General features: G+C 47.8%; 2 protein-coding genes across 3 annotated transcripts; both read right to left on the reverse strand.

Annotated features, from left to right (window-relative positions):
• Positions 1-511: 511 nt before the first annotated feature.
• On the reverse strand, positions 512-13,165 carry LOC308579644 (uncharacterized protein). The gene is made up of 6 exons (XM_081214219.1): positions 11,148-13,165; positions 9,672-10,164; positions 9,394-9,475; positions 9,028-9,110; positions 7,967-8,093; positions 512-2,837 (listed from the first exon to the last, which is right to left on the reverse strand). Exons 2-6 carry the CDS (start codon positions 10,071-10,073, stop codon positions 1,327-1,329), a joined length of 2,205 nt encoding a protein of 734 aa, XP_081070345.1. The 5' UTR covers positions 10,074-10,164; positions 11,148-13,165; the 3' UTR covers positions 512-1,326.
• Positions 13,166-17,147: 3,982 nt separating this feature from the next.
• On the reverse strand, positions 17,148-20,372 carry LOC308579643 (uncharacterized protein). Of its 2 annotated transcripts, none has more exons than XM_081214217.1 (2): positions 20,183-20,372; positions 17,148-19,765 (listed from the first exon to the last, which is right to left on the reverse strand). In XM_081214217.1, the coding sequence occupies exons 1-2, from the start codon at positions 20,214-20,216 to the stop codon at positions 17,331-17,333; spliced, it is 2,469 nt and encodes an 822-aa protein (XP_081070343.1). In that variant the 5' UTR covers positions 20,217-20,372; the 3' UTR covers positions 17,148-17,330. The 2 variants fall into 2 exon arrangements, with proteins under 2 accessions (XP_081070343.1, XP_081070344.1); XM_081214218.1 differs by lacking the exon at positions 20,183-20,372 and adding an exon at positions 19,847-20,175.
• Positions 20,373-23,684: the final 3,312 nt, after the last annotated feature.

Genomic DNA, 23,684 nt, shown 5'->3' on the forward strand with positions numbered 1-23,684 from the left:
CTGTCAGACCTAGGATAAGAGCACATTTGAACCTTGGCTTTCTTGAAGGCACCCTTCATTCCAGGTATTTGTCACATGCCTTCATCTTGCACCCCTCAGTGCACCCTGGGACCTTCTTCACGTACCCCCAGTTGACATGTGACATTCTCCGGTGCCAAACGCCATGATGGCACCCATCATGAATGGGAAGATTACCACACTGTGCTTGTGCATCCTCAGGGGGACCTTTACCTGCAATAGGCGTTTCTAGCACAAACAGCCTGTCTTTGCACTCAACACTGACCAGTTGTCGTCCACCTCTGGAAATGGAATAAACATTATTTTCAAAACACACTTTGAACCCATCATGGACAAGAGAGGAAACAGAAAGCAAACAGCAATGCATCTCTGGAATGACATAGGCCTCAATCTCTGCCTGTAAGAAAAAACAATAAACAGACCCAGACATAGTTAGTTAATACTTGGAACCATCTGCAAGAGTTACACTTCCAGTTTTCACAGACTTGCAGTTCCACAAAAAACCACTAGATGGCAATGGCATGAGGTGGTGACGCCCCACTGTCAATCACCCAGCTCAGCCTGTGGCCCTGGTCAGTTTTTCACTGTTGCAGCAGCCAAATGATGCTGTGACGACATGTCTCTGCCAGTTCCCTTGGGACCTTTGCGAGGCTTCCCACGCTTGGCAGCTCCTGTTATCTGGTTGCCACAGAAAACGGCCTTGGAGACATCCTGTGGCTCCACTGGACAATTCCGAACCAGGTGGAATACAGAGCCGCACCGGAAACGTCGGGAAGAAAAAGCTTTCAGTTTCTTCACTTCTCCCTTCTCCCTTCACCCCCACTCTCGGGTGCAGCACAGCCTGGACCTGCTCACCCTCCAGCTTTCTGCCTGTAATGCCTATAATGGCAGCAACTTTTTAAAAAAGTAATATTTTGAGCCTGTAGTTCAATTTCCCAGCAGCTCCCCTTGCCCCAGAGAACACTTCTAGCATTCCATCTCCTCTACCTGTGGCATTGTTCAGCAGTGGGGAAAGTGACCTCTTCACACCGGATGTCCATTTGGTATGGCCCTTTCCAGGTTTTTGCCTGCTCATCGTATTTGTCTTTCATTTGTTCTCCTATGTGCGTTGCCAGTAGAAGCCACAATTCTGTGGGTACTCTAGGTGGTGCAGAAAGTTGGCAGCTATTCCCTACACCCACAGGTCTCAGGATGGTTACAACATAAAAAAACAAATTAAAAACACAAAACACCACATTTTAAAAGGGCATTAAATGTCAATCAGCCAAAGGGAAGGCCTGGTTAAAAAGGTGTGGATTTTCCTGGCTCCTAAATCTGTATAATGGTTTTTCCAACCTTTGTATGGATTCTTTGATGGGAAGTGAGATTCTGACTTTGACTGAAGCTCTTTCCACATTCCACACACTGATATGGTTTCTCCCCTGTATGAATTCTTTGATGTGAAGTGAGATTGGAGCTACAAGTGAAGCTCTTTCCACATTCCACACACTGATATGGTTTCTCCCCTGTATGAATTCTTTGATGGGAAGTGAGTTTGGAGTTCTGAGTGAAGCTCTTTCCACATTCCACACACTGATATGGTTTCTCCCCTGTATGAATTCTTTGATGGGAAGTGAGATTGGAGCTCTGAGTGAAGCTCTTTCCACATTCCACACACTGATAGGGTTTCTCACCTGTATGAATTCTTTGATGGGAAGTGAGCTTGTGGCTGTGACTGAAGCTCTTTCCGCATTCCACACACTGATAGGGTTTCTCCCCTGTATGAATTCTTTGATGGGAAGTGAGAGAGGATCTTTCAGGGAAGCTCTTTCCACATTCCACACACTGATAGGGTTTCTCCCCTGTATGAATTCTTTGATGGGAAGTGAGAGAGGATCTTTCAGGGAAGCTCTTTCCACATTCCACACACTGATAGGGTTTCTCCCCTGTATGAATTCTTTGATGGTAAGTGAGACTGGAGATCTGAGTGAAGCTCTTTCCACATTCCACACACTGATAGGGTTTCTCCCCTGTATGAATTCTTTGATGGGAAATGAGATTGGAGCTACAAGTGAAGCTCTTTCCACATTCTACGCACGGATAGGGTTTCTCCCCTGTATGAATTCTTTGATGGGAAGTGACATTGGAGCTATTACTGAAGCTCTTTCCACATTCCACACACTGATAGGGTTTCTCCCCTGTATGAATTCTTCGATGTGAAGTGAGATTGGAGCTCTTCCTGAAGCTCTTTCCACATTCGACACACTGATAGGGTTTTTCCCCTGTATGAATTCTGTGGTGGGAAGTGAGAAAGGAGCTCTGAATGAAGCTCTTTCCACATTCCACACACTGATAGGGTTTCTCCCCTGTATGAATTCTTCGATGATAAGTAAGAGAGGTGCTATCAGTGAAGCTCTTTCCACATTCCACACACTGATAGGGTTTCTCCCCTGTATGAATTCTTTGATGGGAAGTGAGATGGGAGTTCTGACTGAAGCTCTTTCCACATTCCACACACGGATAGGGTTTTCCCCCTCTATGAATTCTTTGATGGGAAGTGAGATTGGAGCTGTGACTGAAGCTCTTTCCACATTCCACACAATGATAGGGTTTCTCTCCTGTATGAATTCTCTGGTGCTTAGTGAGATCGGAGCTCTGACTGAAGCTTTTTCCACATTCCATGCACTGATAGAGTTTCTTTCCAATGAGATTTTGTTGATGGGAAGTGGAATGGGAGCTCTGATTGCAGCTTTCTCCACACTCTAAATTTTTACGTGGCTTCTCCTTCCTCGGGATTTTATCGTGGTCACCTTTGTTCTCAATTTTCGATTCATTACAATCTGCAATGGAGACAAAAAGGGATTAGAGCCTCAGGAACAAATGGAGAAGAACTGAAAGAAGTTGGGCTTGTGTTCATTACCTGTGTTGTTTGTCATTAACCATCATATTTATTATTATGTTCTGAGCTGTTGAATGTTGGTTTGTTTAATATACAGTAGTGGTCAAAATTGGGGAAGACTTTTGTAAAAAAGTGTATTTCAGAGTTTTGATGGCTTATAACACCATTTCGTTTGGAGTAATATCATAAAATATCAATGGAAAGATAATTTAATGAAGACTGCAATTCAACAAAGGTTGTTCAATTACCCATATTCTATCAAACGTTATAGCCAAATAACCAGAAAAAGCAAAACTTGCTTAGGTTGACTTTTGTCAGTGTGTTATGTGATTGCTGTCAGGTTGGTTGGGGGTTTTTTTTTGTTCTTTCATTTAGTGAGGTTGTAAAACATAATAAAATTATAGAAATGGCACAAAGAGTTGACTGGTCACCCAGAAGTGATGTAAAATTGTAGTATTAAGTGAACAGGGCTACAGTTATGAAGAAATTAGATGGAAGATTGGGGAAAACTTAACCAAAGCTGGCATTTCGATATTATTGAAGAGGTATAAGGAGTCTCAGCAACTATAAAATCAGACTGGTAAAGGCAGGAAAAGGTGCACAAAGGCAAGTGACGATCGAAGAATAGAGAGACTGTCCCTACATGACAGAAGAAAATCATTTTGGTGTATACAAGATGACATGGCGAGATGTAATGTGAAGTTGAGTGCAAGGACTGCTCGAAATGTTAGAATTCTAAGGAAAAAGCCATTGTTATCTCTCAAGCATGAGTTTGACCAAACTGCGGGAGGCAGTGGAAGACAGTAGGACCTGGCGTGCTCTGGTCCATGGGGTCACAAAGAGTCGTACACGACTAAACGACTAAATAAAATATCTCAAGCAAAGGTTGAAAAGATTAAACCCATGTTAACTGGACAGCGGAACAATGGGACAATGTTTTTGGAGGGATGTGACCCAAATCTCCTTGCTTGGTAGTGATGCCATGAAATACACAAGGGGAAGAATCAGAGAAGATTTACATCCTACTTGCCTTACACCGACCGTAAAACACCCAGATAGGTGTGATGATCTGGGGTTGTATGGCAGCAAAAGGTGTGGGCAGAATTTTCGTTATTAATGGGAATGGAAATGCCCCCAAATAAAAAATGAAATACTTTAGCCCAAACTGAAGCCTTCCGCAGGTGATCTTTATTCAGATACTGAAGCATTTATATATATTTATTTATATATTTACTTTCTTTTTTTAAAAAAATAATTTTTATTAAGTTTCATATTACCGAATTAAACCAATTAGTCCAAATTATAACAATACATATCATGTAATCCAATTATTTTCCAAATTATAAATTTTTGTGAGGGGTACCCATGCTTCTTGATCGGCAGGAGTCCAATCCTCGAATATTTTCTGCTGCTTTCATATTAAGAATGATATTTCCAGTCTCTTCTCAATCCTTGTCGTTACTCATTTTCCTTTTCATTCACCTCCAAATTGCTCCGCAAGTGGCTTGAAAGAAACAGTCTTGTTTGTATTTCTGTGTGGGCTGTGTACTGCTCTCTCGTAAATCCCAATAATCCAGGCATTTCCGCTCGAGCAAGCAATCGCCTTCTTGTTGTTCCGATGAAATACAGTCCAAAAGCTCGCTCTTTAACTTTTCCGACCTGTTGCATCGTAAATTAGTCTTTTTCCAGGAGGGCTGCCCCTTCCAGTTCACAATCTCATCGAAAGTAATAAATCTTCGGCTCGCCCTCCCCAAGACCAAACCTCCTGCAACACAGGTCTCATATCAAATCTCCATTCTAACTGCGTCACAAAGAGAGCCCTTCTTTCCAAATCCTTTACAGAGTAAAACCTTTAAATTCATATTATTCCCACACAGTTCCTTTTTAGTCCCATTTGCCAATTAGTTGCTGTGATGGATATTTTAAGAGGGAGGGTTATTAGTTAATCACATAGAGCAAAAAAAGATAAAAAGTCATTTCACCCCCCCTTTAGTTCCGTTGCCCTCCAATCCACATACCAGCATGTCTGTAGTTCTTTGACGTAATCTTCCGTCTCAGTCTTCTTCATTTCAGTGGTAAAATTGTTAGCAAATAAAAACCTCCTGCCTCTCTTGAAGCCTGTGCGTTATCTTTCACCAATTTTTTTCCTTTTAAGTAACACAACTAGTTTCGCTCCTGAAAGTAGCTTCGGAGGAGTTCCGAGGCCCGCCGAGGGTTGTGCACCCAGTGCCTCACCCCCTCCTTCTTCTGAACTCGGGGGTGATGTATGGCAACAGCGGGTGAAAACTGCATCTCTTGCCCCTGGAGAGATGAGGGAGACTGATTTACTCCCCATAATCAGCCTCTAATTACCTTGTGCGAGCTGGATAGATGTTAATATCCGCCATCTTCCAAGGCACCCCTAGCGGCCCCCTCCTACTTATATATTTTCCTCCTACTTATATATTTTCTATTTCAACAGGACTCAACTCCATGTCCTGTTGCTGCTGTGTGAAAAAGGTGCTTTCAAGATAATCCTATTCCACTGCCGGAATGGCTTGGGAATAGCCCAAACATTAACCCAATCAGAAATCTATGGAGCCAACTAAAGAAAATTCTTTGTTAGAAGCAATCCAGCAATAAAGCCCAATTAACAGAGGCAATAATTCAATCTTGGTTTCACATTCTTACAGGTGCAGAACTAAAAATTTGGTTCACTTCATGGGAAAGCGTTGTAAGGCTGTAATTAAAGCTAAAGGTTACCAATGGTTACCAAAATTTTCACATTTTATCTTTGTGACTACTGTTCCAATGAATACTCCTTCATAAAAGTCATTACATTACATTGTTCATTAAATTATCTTTCCATTGATATATAATTTTATGGTATTAGTCCACACAAAAGTGGTGTTATGAGCCATCAAACCTCAGAAATACACTTTTCACAAAAGGTTTCCACAATTTTGGCCACCAGTATAAGTTGTTCATTTTAAAGTTAATGTTCTTTTTATATGGAATCAGATTAGTGCTATTTATGTTTCATGTTTATATACCATATTTTTTGCCCCATAGGATGCACCGCCCCATAGGACGCACCTATTTTTTTTGGGGGGGGGAATAAAGAAAAAAAAATTCCCCTCCCCAGGCACGGGGCAGGCGCGGGGGAAGCCCGAGGTTCCCCCGACCTCAGCCCCCAGAACAGCCTGCTATCTGCAAGCCTAGGGAGCCGCGCCGGTCTCCCCAGGCTTGCGGAGAGGTGCGCGAAGCCCGGGGGCGCTCTTCAGCGCACACCAGGCTTCGGAATGCAGGCAGCTCAGTGCTACCCTCCGGAGCCCCGCGTGGCTTCGCGCCGGGATCCAGAGGGTGGCGCGGAGCTGCAGGAAGCCCTGGAGCGCAGGCAGCTCCGCGCCACCCTCCGGAGCCCCGCGTGACTTCTCGCCGGTATCCGGGGGGTGGCGCGGAGCTGCAGGAAGCCCTGGAGCGCAGGCAGCTCCGTGCCACCCTCTGGAGCCCCGCGTGGCTTCGCGCCGGGATCGGGAAGGTGGCGCAGAGCTGCAGGAAGCCCGGGAAAGCCTGCATTTGCCCCATAGGACGCACACACATTTCCCCTTCATTTTTGGAGGGGGGAAATTGCGTCCTATAGGGCGAAAGATACGGTATGTGTTGGAAGCCGCCCAGAGTGGCTGGGGTAATCCAGTCAGATGGGCAGGGTAGAAATAAAAATGTCAGCTTTGTTCCGGAGCTGACAGAGGCTGGAATGTATGAAAGCAGGCAAAGAGAGATAAGGACACTGGAATGTGAGCCGGAATGTGAGAGGGAGGAGGGGCAGCCGAGTGGCAGAGCTTCAGAGAACAGAGAGCAGGCAGCAGATAGCAAAGATCCACAAAATACCAATCTTAGCTCAGAGACAGAAGGGGAGAGGCCAGGAATAGCTAGCCGAAAAACTCGAAGGTGCGAAAAGGTCAGTGAGAGGAGGGGGAAAGAGGGGAAGCGAAAGGGTTTTTCCCCCTCTTGGAAGAAGAGGAAGGGGCGGAGTTTAGACTTGGCAACTGCAAACTTGGAAGTCAGACAGAGTGAAGGAGCTCCGGAGTGATTTATGTGTTTGAACAATAAACCCGAGATAATTACTGGCAGTGTCTCGCTTCTGTGGGAGAGTCAAGCCATTACAAAAAATTATTATTACTACTACAGTGGTACCTGTTCTGGAAAAAAATAAGTTTGTAAACCGAGGTACCACTGTATCACCCTCATCCTCATCACTGCTACTGCTACCTGAGATTCAATAAGTCTAGCTCTTCTCTGGAATGAATTTTGTTTGGCCCAGTCATGGCATCCCCTCCATCTCCAATTTCAGTCCTTGTTATGGCTTGGTCTCCCACAAATGTGAGACGACTCTGGCTGTTAATTATTTCAGATTTATTGCTGAAACAACAAACTTGGACGGAGCTCCTCTACTCATCGTCCTCCCCACAAGATGGAGTTGCCCAGACTGAGCTCCTCCCCCTTTCCCAGCACGGAAGCCCCCACCTTCTCTTCCAGTATCTTAGAGCGTCTCAACCACTTTTCAGATCCTACGAGATTTGGCAGAGAATGCTTCCTGCATTCCAGCGTCTGACTCACTCCTGTAGCTCTCACACAGCTGTCTGTCACTGTCTCTGTTTTTCTTCTCCCCTTTGTTCAGAGCTCAGATGACAGTTCCTCTCCCCCTCTTCTCTGCCTTCCGCTGCTAACTCTCCTCTCCCTAGGCCTGCTTCTTCTCTGGTTGGCAGCACCTGAGCTTCGCTGCCAGTCGTCTCTTTGGTCAACCCAAGACTGACAGGAGCAAAAACAAAAACCTGAAGCTACTTAGCTTTCCTAACAATTCTGAAGCTGACAATGAAGATGGCCTGGGAAGTTCAGACCAGCCCAATCCTGGTAGAAAAAGGAATAATTTCAGGAAGGTTGTTCAAAGGAAAAACTGGGGGTGGGGGTGTTAGGTTCCCAGGTGTTATAGGGGACGCTGTTGAGCTCTGTAAAAATAGATGAGATTGGTCCCATAGAGGTATTTTTTGAATTTCCAGGCTGATATGACGATCCCACAGGGAGCCTTACCAAGAGAGGCCACGATCCCACGATTCTCCTCCATGATGTCCTTATGCAGAGCTCTCTGGTCAGGATCCAGCAACGCCCACTCCTCGTCCGTGAAATGAACAGCAACATCTTCAAAGCACAATGGACCCTAAAAGAAAAAGGGAAATGTCCCCCTCTGAGACAGCAGAAATATGATCTGCTACACAATTCTCTGTTGTTTCCTTCCTGTACATTGCGATGTTGTTTCAATAGGATTGCTTTGCTGCACATTTTAAATATGGATGCTAATTTTAAGTTTTAATAATGGGTATTTGTCTTTGTGCAATAGGTGGTACTCCACATTCTGTTTTTCAAGTCATTCTGCCTACGCAAGCATTCCAGTTTCCCCAATGGAAGGATTGACTTTTCCCTCTCCTCCTGAGCTGTTCTGGGGAGTTCCCTCCCAATGCCCTAGAGCCAAATTCAAGGGGTTCATGGGGGCATTGAGGGGGGAGCAATGGGGGGCAGGCCCCATTTTGTAGCGGATGGGGCTGGTTAGGTGAATCCAGGCCACTATTTGTTCTCATTTGTCCACTGCTTAGAAACCGATTTTAGCATTCAGTGATCAATCTAGAAATATAATAAGCCTGTTTTGGATGGCCATCTGTCTTGGATGATCTAGCAGAGATTTCTGCAATAAATGGGGTCTCCTGGCTCTGAGAGACAAGCAGGGAGGGTGGCTTCTGGCAAAGGAGAGGGAGCCACATGTGGCTCCTCCTCCTCACTCACCTCTGCCTCCCGACCTTCCTCTCCCACTCGCCTCCTTCCTCTTCTGCCTCTGATTCTGCACTGCATTATGGCACAGAGTCTTCCAGCTCACTAAGCCCTGATAGCCTTTCAGGTTCTGACACCTCCTCTTCCCAGCCTTCTCCCTTTCTCCCCTCTAACCACCCATCCTTCTTCTACCTCCACTTCTTGGGCTCTGAGCCATCTTCCCTTCCTGGTTCCCCGGCTGCATCCTCCCACCATTCCTCTGTGCCCAACCAGTCCATGACATTGCTCCATCCCTCAGCTTCTGTCCCCACAAGGCAGCTTCCCCTGACCTGATCTGGTTCCACAGTTGCTGCTTCCCTTCTGTCCCCATGAAAAGACAGATCAGGAGGTCTTGCCGGCATCATTCTGTCACCTGCAAGAGACAAAAGGTAAACAGGACGCCAGGAGTGTCTGCTTCTCTCACAGGTGAAACAGGGCATCTGTAACTGCAGATGGGCCTTTGAGAAAGCCTTACCTGCTCAGAGCATTTGGACGTTTGTGCCCATTTCATATGTTTGTTGTGCAGAAATACATCTCCCCTCCTCTGGACCCTTCTTCCCAACTGTCTCCCCCCAAAACAAGATGAAAAGAACCCTCAGATGAGTTGGAAAACCAACAGAATGAGACCATATGGAGAAAACCACCTTCCTTCTTACCCTGTGGCCTCTCTCTGGTGTCCAACGGAGGCCTCTCTGCCTCACAGGAATCCAGGCCCATTTCTGCAAAGAGATCCTTTCCCTGAAAAAGAAACACGGATTAAAAACACAGAAAGGTGAGGAATATTAGAAAGAGAATGGCAAAAAGTTGACGGGTGTGAGATCTCATTCCATAGATGCTTTCCTAGAAAATGGATGGGTCATCAGCAGAACATTATGGGATGTTCTCTGTCCTGTTTGGAGCCCCTTGGGAGTATCCAGAGGAAAGTCTCTCTCACCTGCTTTCTCTCCTCTGCCTGACTCAGGAGGAAACCTTCGGCCAGGGCCACCGCCTGGGAACTGGTCTCCGCTCCGCATTCCCTCACCCAGCTCTCCATCTCCAGGGGAAGGACAGCCAGGAACTGCTCCAAGATCACCAGGTCCAGTATCTCCGCTTTCGTGTGCCTTTCTGGCTTCAGCCACTGATGGTCAAGGTGGCAAAGTTGACTGCAAACCTCTCGGGGTCCTTTGGCCTCCTGGCAGCAGAACTGCCTCAACTGCTGGCTCTGCACCTCTGAGCGGAGGGTGTCCACCTCACCCAGGATCTTCTGCACTGGGTTTTCCCAGAATCCCCCACTGCTCCCAGTTTGGCTGGCATGGCCTCTTCCTGCTTCGGGGAGAGCTGAGTCTCGCTCATCCATTTGTGCGCTCAGGAAGCCTCTGAAAGATCGGAAGGAACCCTTTGGTCTTCTGCCAATTTCTGCCCTTCTAAATGAGAAGCTGTAGCAAATCCTACAAAGCAAATACATTGTTCTGTTACAGAATTTGTAGGACAGGAAGGGAAATGGTTCCCTGAGGAAGCATGGATGAGTTTTGCTGGGAATCAGGGCTGAAGTGCGCCGCATCCCAGACCATGAGATATCTTTTTGAAAAGAAAGAGGAGGAAGAGGAGGAGAAATAAATCTCTAGCCTTCTAGCCACGCAAAATGTGGAGGCAACTGAAGAGATTTCTGGGAGATTAATCAACCTGGTTTCTGCAGCCTTCTAGTCAATGCATGAAGTCAGAACCAACAGACAAGGGAGTCATTTGTATTTTGTGAAAACGGATGCTTGGTTCTAGTGGGGGTCCTCACCCGGGGGTCCTCAGGAGTTGCTCCCCCCCACTCTCCTGCTTCTGTCTCCTTTTCTTGTACTTGGACTCTCTGCCACTCTCCTGGGGTGGGGTCCCCTTTGCTCTGAGGGCCAGGTATGTATCTGACCAACCCCCTGAGAGCCAAGTGGGCAAAGCCAAAGACATCTCCTTTGAAATTTAGGTGGGTAATTTTTTATTTTAATATTATTATTCCTATTCCTATTATTATTCTGTTAGATAGCTTAACACACACACAGCCATTGATGCCAAGGTCCCTGGAGGCTCGGTGAATAGCAGTGCCCATTTCCGGCTGCTTTGCCAGCAACAATCCCTTTGGGACAGAGAGGATGTGGTCCTGGGATGCCCTGCTCTGGGTGCGAGGGGATTGCTGCAGTGCCCTCCGTGGGGAGCTGCCCTGGGAGACGACTGGGAAACTGGTCTGTTTAAAGAAGGGAGATATTTTCAGACGGGGGGGGGGGGCGGAGGGCCAAGTGAGTTTGGGATCCTCTGATCTCCAGGAAGGAGAGCGTGGCAGACCTGGCCCCTCCCGGATCAGGCCCCCCAGGCATCCTCCCCTGCTGCAGCCCTGGGACCCCCCCCGTCTCCCCACTGCACCCTCTGGGGGGAGAGAGAGGAGACTCACCAGATCCCAGGAGGGGACAGCGAGGCAGCCCTTGCAGGAGAGACCCCAAAGCAAGGAAAGGCCTGGGGAGGGAGGGGCCTTGGCTCTGGAGGACCTGGCCCCCTCTTGCTTCCTGGCCTCTCTAGGAAGGCAGCTCACTTCCCTTTAACCCTTGCCAAGCCGAGTCCCTCCCGCTCAGCCCTCTCTCAGATTCTTATTATTTCTTATGGATTTTGGGGGGCAGCTGCCCCCCCGGCTCCGCCAATGACCAGATATCCTTTTGGAGCGCGAGGCTCTTGGCTGGACTCTGAGCATCTCCCTCCCTTGGCCAGAAACCAGAGGAAGAGCTTGCAGGGAAAAGGGCTTTGCAGGAGGCAAGGAAGCTCCTCCTAGAATTCCGGAGTGGAGAGATAGGAGGGGATCCCAGGGTCATCTAGTCCAACCCCCAGCAATGCAGGAATCTCCGCTAAAGCATCCATGGCAGATGGCCGTCCGATCTCTGCTGAGAAACCTCCAAGGAAGGAGAGTCCACCACCTCCCAAGGGAGACCTTTCCCTGCCCAACTGCTCTTAGATGTCCCTCAAGGCAGCGGGTCCTGAGTTCTAGCCCTGCTGAAACAATCGCACTGGCTGCCAAGGAGGAACCCAGCGAGGTTCAAAAGAAATAAATCCTATTCTCATCATAAATGAGTAATACTTTCCTATGCATGCTTTTTATGCTAATATACAAAAGTATGCCATTTCCCTTTCCAGAAATGCTTAATTGCTAATTCAATGGACTGAAAATGGATTGTTGTTATTTTTATGTTTAGGGAAGCTTTTAATATTTGATGGACTATTGTATTATAATATTTTGTTGGAGGCCGCCCAGAGTGGCTGGGGAAACCCAGCCAGATGGGTGGGGTATAAATATATTATTATTATTATTATTATTATTATTATTATTATTATTATTATTATTATTATTATTATTATTTAAATTGATCAGGTGAGTTTTCTCCTTTCGAAAGAGGCAGGTGGAATCTCCACGGTTGCTAATAGCATAAAATTGAAAGGCTAATGAAATATGGGGAGCCCTAGAGCATCTGCTTGGCATGCAGAATGTCCCAGTCAGTGTAGACCAGGGGTCCTCAAACCATGTCCCGTGTGCCCAATCCAGCCCTCCATTGTCGTGAATCTGGCCTGCACGGCCATTTCAGAACCCGCCAAGTGTCCGAGGCTGAAAGCATCTCGCCGCCCGCTCAGTCAATCCTTGCGTCCCGCTGAGGTAAACGCCACTGGCGTGGTGGCGGCTCTACCAATGAAAGGCCAGGGAGTTTCACCCGGGGACGGGGAAGTGTTGTCTTTTGGCTTGAAGAGCAAAGCTTGAGGTTGGTGGAGGAAGGCAGACTTGGATCAATTCGGTTTCTTTACGTTTACTTTGAAGGTGGGAGAAGGAAGTATAGTCCTATTTCGATGAGTAGCGCAGCGGTCTTTCCACTCCTGTGAATTACATGCTCTGAAAGTTGGGATCTATTTTGATATTTAAATTTTAAAAGGGTGGAATGGAACTGGATATTGACCATCTCCTTTGCCTGGGGAGCCACGTTCTGGTTGGAGGAGGCCAGGATTTGCCCCCAAGGCCTGGGGTGTCCCTCCTCCCCTGCAGTAGGACTTGGAATCCAGGAGAAACCTCTTGGAATAGCCTTGCCAGGTGCTCAGGGATTCACCTGTCCCCATGTCCTGCAAACTGTGTTAAAATGTGACATCAAGCTTTATTTACAGCGGAAAATAACAAAGAAACATGGCGTGAGCTGTCCTCCACAGCCGTCTCCTCCTCGGTCAGAGTAAAAGAGAACAAAGGATGGAAGTGATTTACAGACTGACTTCCATTCTTACACACACAGTACAGAAGGTGTAAACCTGGATATTATGTTACACTAGCAATGGGAGAATGAAATACTGACAGTTTGGCCCCCAATTTGGTCCAAGACCAAAGCTGGCATCCCTCATGGTCCAGGAGTGCCAGGGACTCCGTGGTGGGGGCAGTGGGGGCCGCTTTGGCCCCCACTGGCCCCTTTTGTGCCTGTGTTCCTAATAGATAACTAAGTGTGAAGAGCATGTTGTGTGCTTTAGCAACAGCCCTCCTGGAAATAAGGAAATGCAACCCCCCATTGCTGGTTGACTCAAAAAAGCAACAAGGGAATCTGCTCTGGTGTCCCATGAGGTCTGTGGGGCCCTTAAGTAAGAGGAGCCACTTTTCATAACTGAATTAAAGAAATTTTAACATAATCAAACATTCAAATTACATTTTACAATTTCAATTGATGCCCTCGGCCTGGAAGTCACCGGCATCAACTGCATCTCTAACGCAGAGACTGAGGGTCTGGTCAAAGACTTTGCCGAGGTTTTTGACGGCACCTTGGGCCAATATACAGGTACGCCCATCTCCTTTAGCCTTGATCCACAAGTCGCCCCCATCAAGCTAAAGCCTCGCCGGGTTCCCTTTGCTCTCAAGGCTAAGGTGGACGAACAACTGGACAAACTGATCGCCCAAGGAGTTTTGGAGCCGGTTGACCACGCAAAGTGGGAAACCCCCATCGTCACGCCTGTCAAGCCAGATGGGTCGGTGAGAATCTGCGCTGACTACAAGTGCACGATCAACAAGGCACTTCAGCAGCACGCTTATCCGGTTCCTGTTGTCCAACACCTGCTGCATTCCCTGGGTGAGGGTAAGGTCTTTACTAAGCTGGACCTTGCCCAAGCCTATCAACAACTGCCAGTCGATGATGCCACTGCTAAAGCCCAGACGATCGTCACCCACCGGGGGGCATTCCGTTGCCGCCGGTTGCAGTTCGGGGTGAGTGTGGCTCCTGGCATCTTCCAAAGCCTTATGGAGCGTCTCCTGCAAGGGCTTCCGGGCGTGGTACCATATTTTGATGACGTCTTGGTGTCTGCAGACTCACACCAGCAGCTGTTCGAGCGCCTCCGTGCCGTGCTGACCAGGTTCCAGGAGGCCGGGCTCAAGGTAAAGAGGGAGAAGTGCCAGATCGCCGTTCCACAGGTAGAGTTCCTGGGCTATCTTATCGATGCCTCCGGTCTTCATCCAACCACATCCAAGATCCGCGCTATCCAGCAGGCCCCCACCCCAAAGAACAAAACGGAGTTGCAGGCATTCCTGGGGCTGCTGAACTTTTATAACATGTTCCTGCCCCACAAAGCCACAGTGGCTGAGCCTCTTCACCGACTCCTTAGCACTAAGACGCCTTGGGCCTGGGGTCATCGGGAGACGGCGGCCTTCAACGCGGTCAAGGCTCTCCTTTCTTCAGGCAGTGTGCTGGTACAGTACAGTGAATCCAGGCCGCTGGTCCCTGCCTGCGACGCCTCACCTTTTGGCATCGGTGCTGTCCTTAGTCACCGTTTTCCAGATGGAAGAGAAGCACCGCTCGCCTACTTTTCCAGGACACTATCTCCGACGGAACGGAATTACAGCCAGCTCGACAAGGAGGCATTGGCACTTGTGGCTGGAGTGAAGAGGTTCCATGAATACCTCTATGGCAGGACTTTTGACCTCATCACTGACCACAAGCCACTCCTGGGCCTCCTCGCCGGTGATCGTCCAACTCCACCGGTCCTCTCACCACGCATGCTGCGATGGACTGTTTTCCTGGCTGCCTACCACTACCGGCTCATCCATCGCCCGGGGAAATCGATGGGCCATGCCGACGCCCTCAGCCGTTGCCCTCTTCCAGCATTTGTGGAAGACCCGGCTCCAGCTTCATCGCTCCTTCTGATTGAGGATCTTCCGGCAGCGCCTGTATCGGCTGCCACTGTGGCCTCCGCATCTGCCCAGGATCGCACCATCAGCCGGGTGCTCAACTGGGTGTGGAGGGGGTGGCCACAAGGGCCTTTTGCATCGGAGTTCCAGCCCTTCGCAACCAGACAACATGAACTCTCAGCTCATCGTGGCTGCCTGCTGTGGGGAGACCGCGTCGTGATTCCCCAGGGACTCCGTCAGCGCCTCCTGGAGGCTCTGCACGTTGGCCACCCGGGAATTGTCAAAATGAAGGCGTTGGCTCGGTGTTACGTCTGGTGGCCTAATATGGACGATGCCATCACTGCCTGGGTGTCTGCCTGTCAAGCGTGCCAGGAGTCGAGGCCTGCACCACCGGCAGCTAAGGGACACACCTGGGAGACGCCAAAGACACCCTGGTCGAGGGTGCACATCGATCTGGCTGGCCCTTTTCACGGCCGGACCTTTATGGTAGTGGTGGACGCCTATTCCAAATGGCTGGAGGTCGCCCTGATGCCCTCCACCACTACCGAAGCTGTCATCCGGGTGCTGCGAGGCCTGTTTGCAACGCATGGGTGTCCTGATGTCCTTGTCTCTGACAACGGACCGCAGTTCACGTCAGGCACGTTTGAGCGGTATCTTTTGGGGCTGGGCATCCGCCATGCCCTAACGGCACCCTTTCATCCATCCAGCAACGGGCAAGCGGAAAGAATGGTGCGCTCGACAAAAGAGGCACTGGCGCGCCTGGACCGGGGAGACTGGCATGAGCGGGTCGCCGAATACTTGTTCGTGCAACACATCACCCCTCATGCGGCCACAGGGAGGAGTCCTGCTGAACTGCTTATGGGCCGCCGCCTCAGGTCACCGCTCGACCGGCTACACCCAGACTTTGCCGTGGCTGAACCCCCAGGCTGTGCCAACGCACCACGGTCATTTGTCCCAGGAAACCAGGTCTTTGCTCGGAACTATGTGGGGGACATCCCTTGGGTGCCAGCCACAGTAGTGGGAGTCACTGGACCTCGCTCGTACCAGGTGGCACTCGAAGACGGACGCTTGTGGCGACGGCACATAGACCAGCTTAGGCGCAGGGTTGGGGACTTGGACACTACCGAGGTGCCCCCAACTGCGCTTGCGGCTCCAGAAGAGACACGTACAGATGGCGAGGCCCCACCTACACCTCCCTCGCAAACTGCCAGTGTGGAGCCGAACCAAGCCGTTTCAGAACAGACTCAGACCACTCCACTTGCGGAGGCTCCACCCACAGCAGCGGATCCAAGGGAGTTGGTTCCAACGCCACCTAGGGTCGCACCACAGCCTCAGCGAGAACTGTGTGGCCCTCCGGACTTGGCTACCAGTCCCCGGCGGTCTGGCAGAGTTTCCAAGCGCCCAACTTATTTAAAGGACTATGTTGTTGGACAGGTATCACTGTTGGTCTAAGTATGGGAAATGTAACCGATATGCTTTTGTGCTTAATGGAACCATTACGCGTAGTGCTGTATATAGGGAAACCATTACGATTGTAACTAACGCTTTATCTCGGTGGGGAGGGGTGTTATGTAGTGTAGTTTCACCCTGGGCCAACAGGGGGATACTGTATATAGTTTTCACTCAGGTCTGTAGATAGTTTTCACTCAGGTCCGCGGCAGTTATTTTAGGCGGGAACTCTGGGCTGTTGTGGTTACAATGTTGACAGCCGGCTGCCTATAAATACAGGCCGGCTGAGCTGTTCGCAGTCAGTTCTATTCCAGCTTACCATAATAGTGAGTATTGGAGGAAACAAGAGTAGGGAGAGGATCCCTCAGACCTTCCTCCCGCTGCCAGGGCTCTTTGCCCCCCACTCTGCACTCTCAGCAGTGAGGAACTGAAGCCCTCCGCTGTCCCGGGGTTTTTTAAAATGCTGGGGGTGGGAAGAAAAGCCCTTGTCCCCCCCCCCAGCCTTCAGAAGAGGTCGGGGGACAGACTGTCCCCGGACCTGGTCTGAAGTCGGTTTCCCTAGGAACGCATTAATTGATTTTCAATGCATTCCTATGGGAAACCGTGCATCGCAAGACAAAAAACTCGCAAGAAGAAGAAACTTGCGGAACGAATTAATTTCGTCTTGCGAGGCACCACGGTATTTTGTTTTCTTCGTGACCTTTGTGAGTTTATTTTTTTATTTTTTAAGAGGGCAAATTGAAAGAGAAATTGTATGGCAAGTTGCAGAAGAATAAAAGGTTGTGTTTGAAAAAAAACACACCAAAAACTGGGGGGTGGCATCCTTAAATATTTTATTGGGGGTGGGGCAAAGACCCCTAGGCCCCTATTCCCTACACCCAGGTCTCAGGATGGTTACAACATAAAAAAACCAAGAAACAAAAAAACACACCACATATTAAAAGGCATTAGATGTCAATCAGCCAAAAGCCTGGTTAAAAAGGCGCGTCTGCCTGGTTCCTAAAGCTGTATAATGGTTTTTCTGACCATTGTATGGATTCTTTGATGGGAAGTAAGATTGGCCCTCTGACTGAAGCTCTTTCCACATTCCACGCACTGATAGGGTTTCTCCCCTGTATGAATTCTGTGATGGGAAGTGAGAGAGGAGCTACATGTGAAGCTCTTTCCACATTCCACACACTGATAGGGTTTCTCCCCTGTATGAATTCTTTGATGGGAAGTGAGAGAGGAGCTATTTCTGAAGCTCTTTCCACATTCCATGCACTGATAGGGTTTCTCCCCTGTATGAATTCTTTGATGGGAAGTAAGGGAGGAGCTCTTCCTGAAGTTCTTTCCACATTCCACGCACTGATAGGGTTTCTCCCCTGTATGAATTGTTTGATGGAAAGTGAGACTGTGGCTGTGAGTGAAGCTCTTCCCACATTCCACACACTTATAGGGTTTCTCCCCTGTATGAATTCTTTGATGGGAAGTAAGAGAGGAGCTCTTCCTGAATCTCCTTCCACATTCCACACACTGATAGGGTTTCTCCCCTGTATGAATTGTTTGATGGAAAGTGAGGCTGTGGTTGTGACTAAAGCTCTTTCCACATTCCACACACTTATAGGGTTTCTCCCCTGTATGAATTCTTTGATGGGAAGTGAGAGAGGAGCTTTCAGTGAAGCTCTTTCCACATTTGACACACTGATAGGGTTTCTCCCCTGTATGAATTCTCTGATGCTTAGTGAGATTGGAACTCTTCCTGAAGTTCTTTCCACATTCCACACACTGATATGGTTTCTCCCCTGTATGAATTCTTTGATGGAAAGTGAGAGAGGTGCTATCAGTGAAGCTCTTTCCACATTCCACACACTGATAGGGTTTCTCCCCTGTATGAATTCTTTGATGATAAGTGAGAGAGGTGCTATCAGTGAAGCTCTTTCCACATTCCACACACTGATAGGGTTTCTCCCCTGTATGAATTCTTTGATGGGAAGTGAGAGAGGAGCTATTTCTGAAGCTCTTTCCACATTCCATGCACTGATAGGGTTTCTCCCCTGTATGAATTCTTTGATGGGAAGTAAGGGAGGAGCTCTTCCTGAAGTTCTTTCCACATTCCACGCACTGATAGGGTTTCTCCCCTGTATGAATTGTTTGATGGAAAGTGAGACTGTGGCTGTGAGTGAAGCTCTTCCCACATTCCACACACTTATAGGGTTTCTCCCCTGTATGAATTCTTTGATGGGAAGTAAGAGAGGAGCTCTTCCTGAATCTCCTTCCACATTCCACACACTGATAGGGTTTCTCCCCTGTATGAATTGTTTGATGGAAAGTGAGGCTGTGGTTGTGACTAAAGCTCTTTCCACATTCCACACACTTATAGGGTTTCTCCCCTGTATGAATTCTTTGATGGGAAGTGAGAGAGGAGCTTTCAGTGAAGCTCTTTCCACATTTGACACACTGATAGGGTTTCTCCCCTGTATGAATTCTCTGATGCTTAGTGAGATTGGAACTCTTCCTGAAGTTCTTTCCACATTCCACGCACTGATATGGTTTCTCCCCTGTATGAATTCTTTGATGGAAAGTGAGAGAGGTGCTATCAGTGAAGCTCTTTCCACATTCCACACACTGATAGGGTTTCTCCCCTGTATGAATTCTTTGATGATAAGTGAGAGAGGTGCTATCAGTGAAGCTCTTTCCACATTCCACACACTGATAGGGTTTCTCCCCTGTATGAATTCTTTGATGGGAAGTGAGATGGGAGTTCTGACTGAAGCTCTTTCCACATTCCACGCACTTATAGGGTTTCTCCCCTGTATGAATTCTTTGATGGGAAGTGAGAGAGGAACTACCTGTGAAGCTCTTTCCACATTCCACACACTGATAGGGTTTCTCCCCTGTATGAATTCTTTGATGTAAAGTGAATTCGGAGCTCCCCCTGAAGCTCTTTCCGCATGCCACACACTGATAGGGTTTCTCCCCTGTATGAATTCTTCGATGGGTGATGAGAGAGGAGCTCTGACTGAAGGTCTTTCCACATTCCACACACTGATAGGGTTTCTCCCCTGTATGAATTCTTTGATGGGTGATGAGAGAGGAGCTCTGACTGAAGGTCTTTCCACATTCCACACACTGATAGGGTTTCTCCCCTGTATGAATTCTTAGATGAGACGTTAGAATGTCCTTCGTCCTGAAGCTCTTTCCACATTCCACACAATGATAGGGTTTCTCTCCTGTATGAATTCTCTGGTGCTTAGTGAGATCGGAGCTCTGACTGAAGCTCTTTCCACATTCCATGCACTGATAGAGTTTCTTTCCAATGAGATTTTGTTGATGGGAAGTGGAATGGGAGCTCTGACTGCAGCTTTCTCCACACTCCAAATTTTTACGTGGCTTCTCCTCCCTCAGGATTTTATCGTGGTCACCTTTGCTCTCAATTTCCAATTCATCAGAATCTGCAATGGAGACAAAAAGGGATTAAGAGCCTCAGGAACAAATGGAGAAGAAATGAAGGGAGTTGGGTGTGTGTTCATTACCTGTGTTGTTTGTCATTTTACCAACATATTTATTATTAGATTCTGAAGACTTGTTGTTTTGTCTGATATATAGTAGTGGTCAAAATTGTGGAAGGTTGAAGCTGACACTGAAGATGGCCTGGGAAGTTCACACCAGCCCAATCGTGGTAAAGAAAGGAATATTTTGAAGAAGATTGTTCAAAGAAAAAACTGTAAGTTACTGTTTATTGTGGGGGTGTTATGTTCCCAGGTGTTATAGGGGGCGCTGTTGAACTCTGTGAAAATATATGAGGTTGGTCACATAGAGGTATTTTTTAAATCTCCAGGCAGATATGACGATCCCACAGGGAGCCTTACCAAGAGAGGCCACAATCCCACGATTCTCCTCCATGACGTCCTTATGCAGAGCTCTCTGGTCAGGATCCAGCAACGCCCACTCCTCATCCGTGAAACGAACAGCGATATCTTCAAAGCACACTGGACCCTAAAAAAAAAGGAAATGTCTTCCTCTGAGACAGCAGAAATATGATCTGCTACACAATGCTCTGTTGTTTCTTTCCTGTTTAATAATAATAATAATAATAATAATAATAATAATAATAATAATAATAATAATAATTTATTATTTATACCCCGCCCATCTTGTTGGGTTTCCCCAGCCACTCTGGGCGGCTTCCAACAAAACACTAAAATACAATAAGCTATTAAACATTAAAAGCTTCCCTAAACAGGGCTGCCTTTAGATGTCTTCTAAAAGTTTGGTAGTTATTTTTCTCTTTGACATCTGGTGAGAGGGCGTTCCACAGGGCGGGTGTCACTACCGAGAAGGCCCTGTACCTGGTTCCCTGTAACTTGGCTTCTCGCAGGGAGGGAACCGCCAGAAGGCCCTCAGCACTGGATCTCAGTGTCTGGGAAGAATGATGGAGGTGGAGACGCTCCTTCAAGTATACAGGACCGAGGCCGTTTAGGGCTTTCTTTCTTTTTTATAAGATATTTATTAAGATTTTTTAAAATATTACAGTAAAAATGAAAAAAATAACAAAAATACAAAATAAAAATAGTTAAAAATACACAGAATTTCCATTACTTATTTTCCTTTAGCTTGTTTCCCAGACCTCTTCATACCTCCCTTTTTTGTATTCCACTTCAAATTGTTGGTTCAGCAAATCCTTACCATTAGATTTTAACCTATTTATAACCCCTTTTTCATATTCTCTTAAAGCATTACAGCTGGAAACCACTTAATTTCTATCCAACATCATTCTAACATTCATTAATTTTACAATATTTCTGTAGATAGTCTTTAAATTTCTTCCAATCCTCTTCCACCGACTCTTCTCCCTGGTCTCGGATTCTGCCAGTCATTTCTGCCAATCCCATATAGTCCATCACCTTCGTCTGCCATTCTTCCGAAGTGGGTAAATCTTGTGTCTTCCAATACTTTGCAATGAGTATTCTTGCTGCTGTTGTGGCGTACATAAAAAAAGTTCTATCCTTCTTTGGCACCAATTGGCTGACAATGCCCAGAAGGAAGGCCTCTGGTTTCTTCAGGAAGGTATATTTAAATACCTTTTTCATTTCATTATAGATCATTTCCCAGAAAGCCTTAATCCTTGGGCATGCCCACCAAAGGTGAAAGAATGTACCTTCAGTTTCTTTACATTTCCAACATTTATTATCGGGCAAATGATAGATTTTTGCAAGCTTGACTGGGGTCATGTACCACCTATATATCATCTTCAAAATATTTTCTCTTAAGGCATTGCATGCCGTAAACTTGATACCTGTGGTCCATAACTGTTCCCAGTCAGCAAACATAATGTTATGTCCAACATCTAGTGCCCATTTAATCACAGCAGATTTCACCGTTTCATCCTGAGTATTCCATTTCAGCAGCAAGTTATACATCTTTGACAAAATCTTAGTTTTGGGTTCTAACAGTTCTGTTTCTAATTTTGATTTTTCCACCTGGAAGCCAATTTTCTTGTCCAAATTATATGCCTCCATTATCTGATAATTATTATCAGATAATCGAGGCCGTTTAGGGCTTTCAAGGTCAGCAGAAACACTTTGAATTGTGCTCAGAAACGTTCTGGGAGCCAGTGTAGGTCTTTCAAGACCGGTGTTATATGGTCTCGGCGGCCGCTCCCAGTCACCAGTCTAGCTGCCGCATTTTGGATTAGTTGTAGTTTCCGGGTCACCTTCAAAGGTAGCCCCACATAGAGCGCATTGCAGTAGTCCAAGCGAGAGATAACCAGAGCATGCACCACTCTGGAGAGACAGTCTGCGGGCAGGGAGGGTCTCAGCCTGCATACCAGATGGAGCTGATAAACAGCTGCCCTGGACACACAATTGACCTGTGCCCTCATGGACAGCTGCGAGTCCAGAATGACTCCCAGGCTGCGCACCTGGTCCTTCAGGGGCACAGTTACCCCATTCAGGACCAGGGAATCCTCCACACCACGCCTCCTGTCCCCCCAAAAAAGTACTTCTGTCTTGTCAGGATTCAACCTCAATCTGTTAGCCGCCATCCATCCTCCAACCGCCTCTAGACACTCACACAGAAATTTCACCGCCTTCACTGGTTCCGATTTGAAAGAGAGGTAGAGCTGGGTATCATCTGCATACTGATGAACACCCAGCCCAAACACCCTGATGATCTCTCCCAGCGGCTGCATGTAGATGTTGAAAAGCATGGAGGAGAGGACAGAACCCTGAGGCACCCCACAAGTGAGAGCCCAGGGGTCTGAACACTCATCCCCCACCACCACTTTCTGAACACGGCCCAGGAGGAAGTAGTGGAACCACTGTATGACAGTGGCCCCAGCTCCCAGCCCCTCAAGATGGTCCAGAATGATATGGTCGATGGTATCAAACGCCGCTGAGAGATCCAACAGAACTAGGAAACAGCTCTCGCCTTTGTCCCTAGCCCGCCGGAGAACATCGAACCAGTGCAACCAAGGCAGTTTCAGTCCCATGATGAGGCCTGAACTCCGACTGGAAGGGATCCAAATGGTGCACTTCTTCCAGGCGTGCCTGGAGTTGTTCAGCAACCACTCACTCAATCACCTTGCCCAAGGATGGAAGATTTGAGACTGGGCGATAGTTAGCCATATTGGCAGCATCTAAAGATGGTTCTTTAATAAGCGGTTTGATAACCGCCTCTTTCAGTGGGTCTGGGAAGGCTCCCTCACAGAGAGAAGCATTCACGACCCCACGAAGCCCATCGCCCAGCCCTTCCCGGCTAGCTTTTATAAGCCAGGATGGGCAAGAATCAAGGAGACAGGTGGTTGGTTTCACTCGTCCAAGGATCCTGTCCACATCCTTGGAGGTAACAGATTGGAACTGATCCCATGCAACTTGACTAGACAGGACACTAGCACTCTCCTGCCCCGGCCCTGCTCCCACGGTGGAGTCTACCTCTTCCTGAATCTGAGCGACTTTATCTGCAAAAAACTTTGCAAAATCATTGCAGGAGATCATGTGGCCCATACTGGGCCCCGATGTAGCAGGTGGTTCCACTAAATTGCGAACCACCTGAAAAAGTCTCCTGCTGCTGTTTTCTGCAGATGCAATAGAGGCGGTGAAGAAAGTCTTCTTTGCTGTTGCTACCGCCACTTGGTAGGCTCGACATTGAGCTCTAACCCGTGTCCGGTCAGCTTCAGAATGAGTTATCCATCACCAGAGCTCTAGCCGTCTCAGCGATTGTTTCATTGCCCTCAGATCCGTGGAAAACCACAGGGCTGTCCGGGCTCCATGCAATCGAAGAGGGCGCTTCGGAGCCAAACAGTCAATAGCCCTGGTTAACTCCGCATTCCAGCGGGACACCAGGGAATCAGCTGAAAGGCCATCAACATGG

This window comes from Podarcis bocagei (genome assembly GCF_964188305.1).
Source record: "Podarcis bocagei genome assembly, contig: HAP1_SCAFFOLD_510, whole genome shotgun sequence".
Taxonomy (NCBI): domain Eukaryota; kingdom Metazoa; phylum Chordata; class Lepidosauria; order Squamata; family Lacertidae; genus Podarcis; species Podarcis bocagei.

What these genes read in the sequence shown, in the direction of transcription:
- LOC308579644 (XM_081214219.1), bottom strand. Translation starts at nt 10,073, where the DNA reads ATGGATGAGCGAGACTCAGCTCTCCCCGAAGCAGGAAGAGGCCATGCC. An exon ending in AGGCAGAGGAGAGAAAGCAG is followed by an intron (nt 9,476 to 9,671) that starts GTGAGAGAGACT and finishes TTTCTTTTTCAG; the next exon opens with GGAAAGGATCTCTTTGCAGA. An exon ending in TGGGATCGTGGCCTCTCTTG is followed by an intron (nt 2,838 to 7,966) that starts GTAAGGCTCCCT and finishes TCTCCATTGCAG; the next exon opens with ATTGTAATGAATCGAAAATT.
- LOC308579643 (XM_081214217.1), bottom strand. Translation starts at nt 20,216, where the DNA reads ATGGAGGAGAATCGTGGGATTGTGGCCTCTCTTG. An exon ending in TGGGATTGTGGCCTCTCTTG is followed by an intron (nt 19,766 to 20,182) that starts GTAAGGCTCCCT and finishes TCTCCATTGCAG; the next exon opens with ATTCTGATGAATTGGAAATT.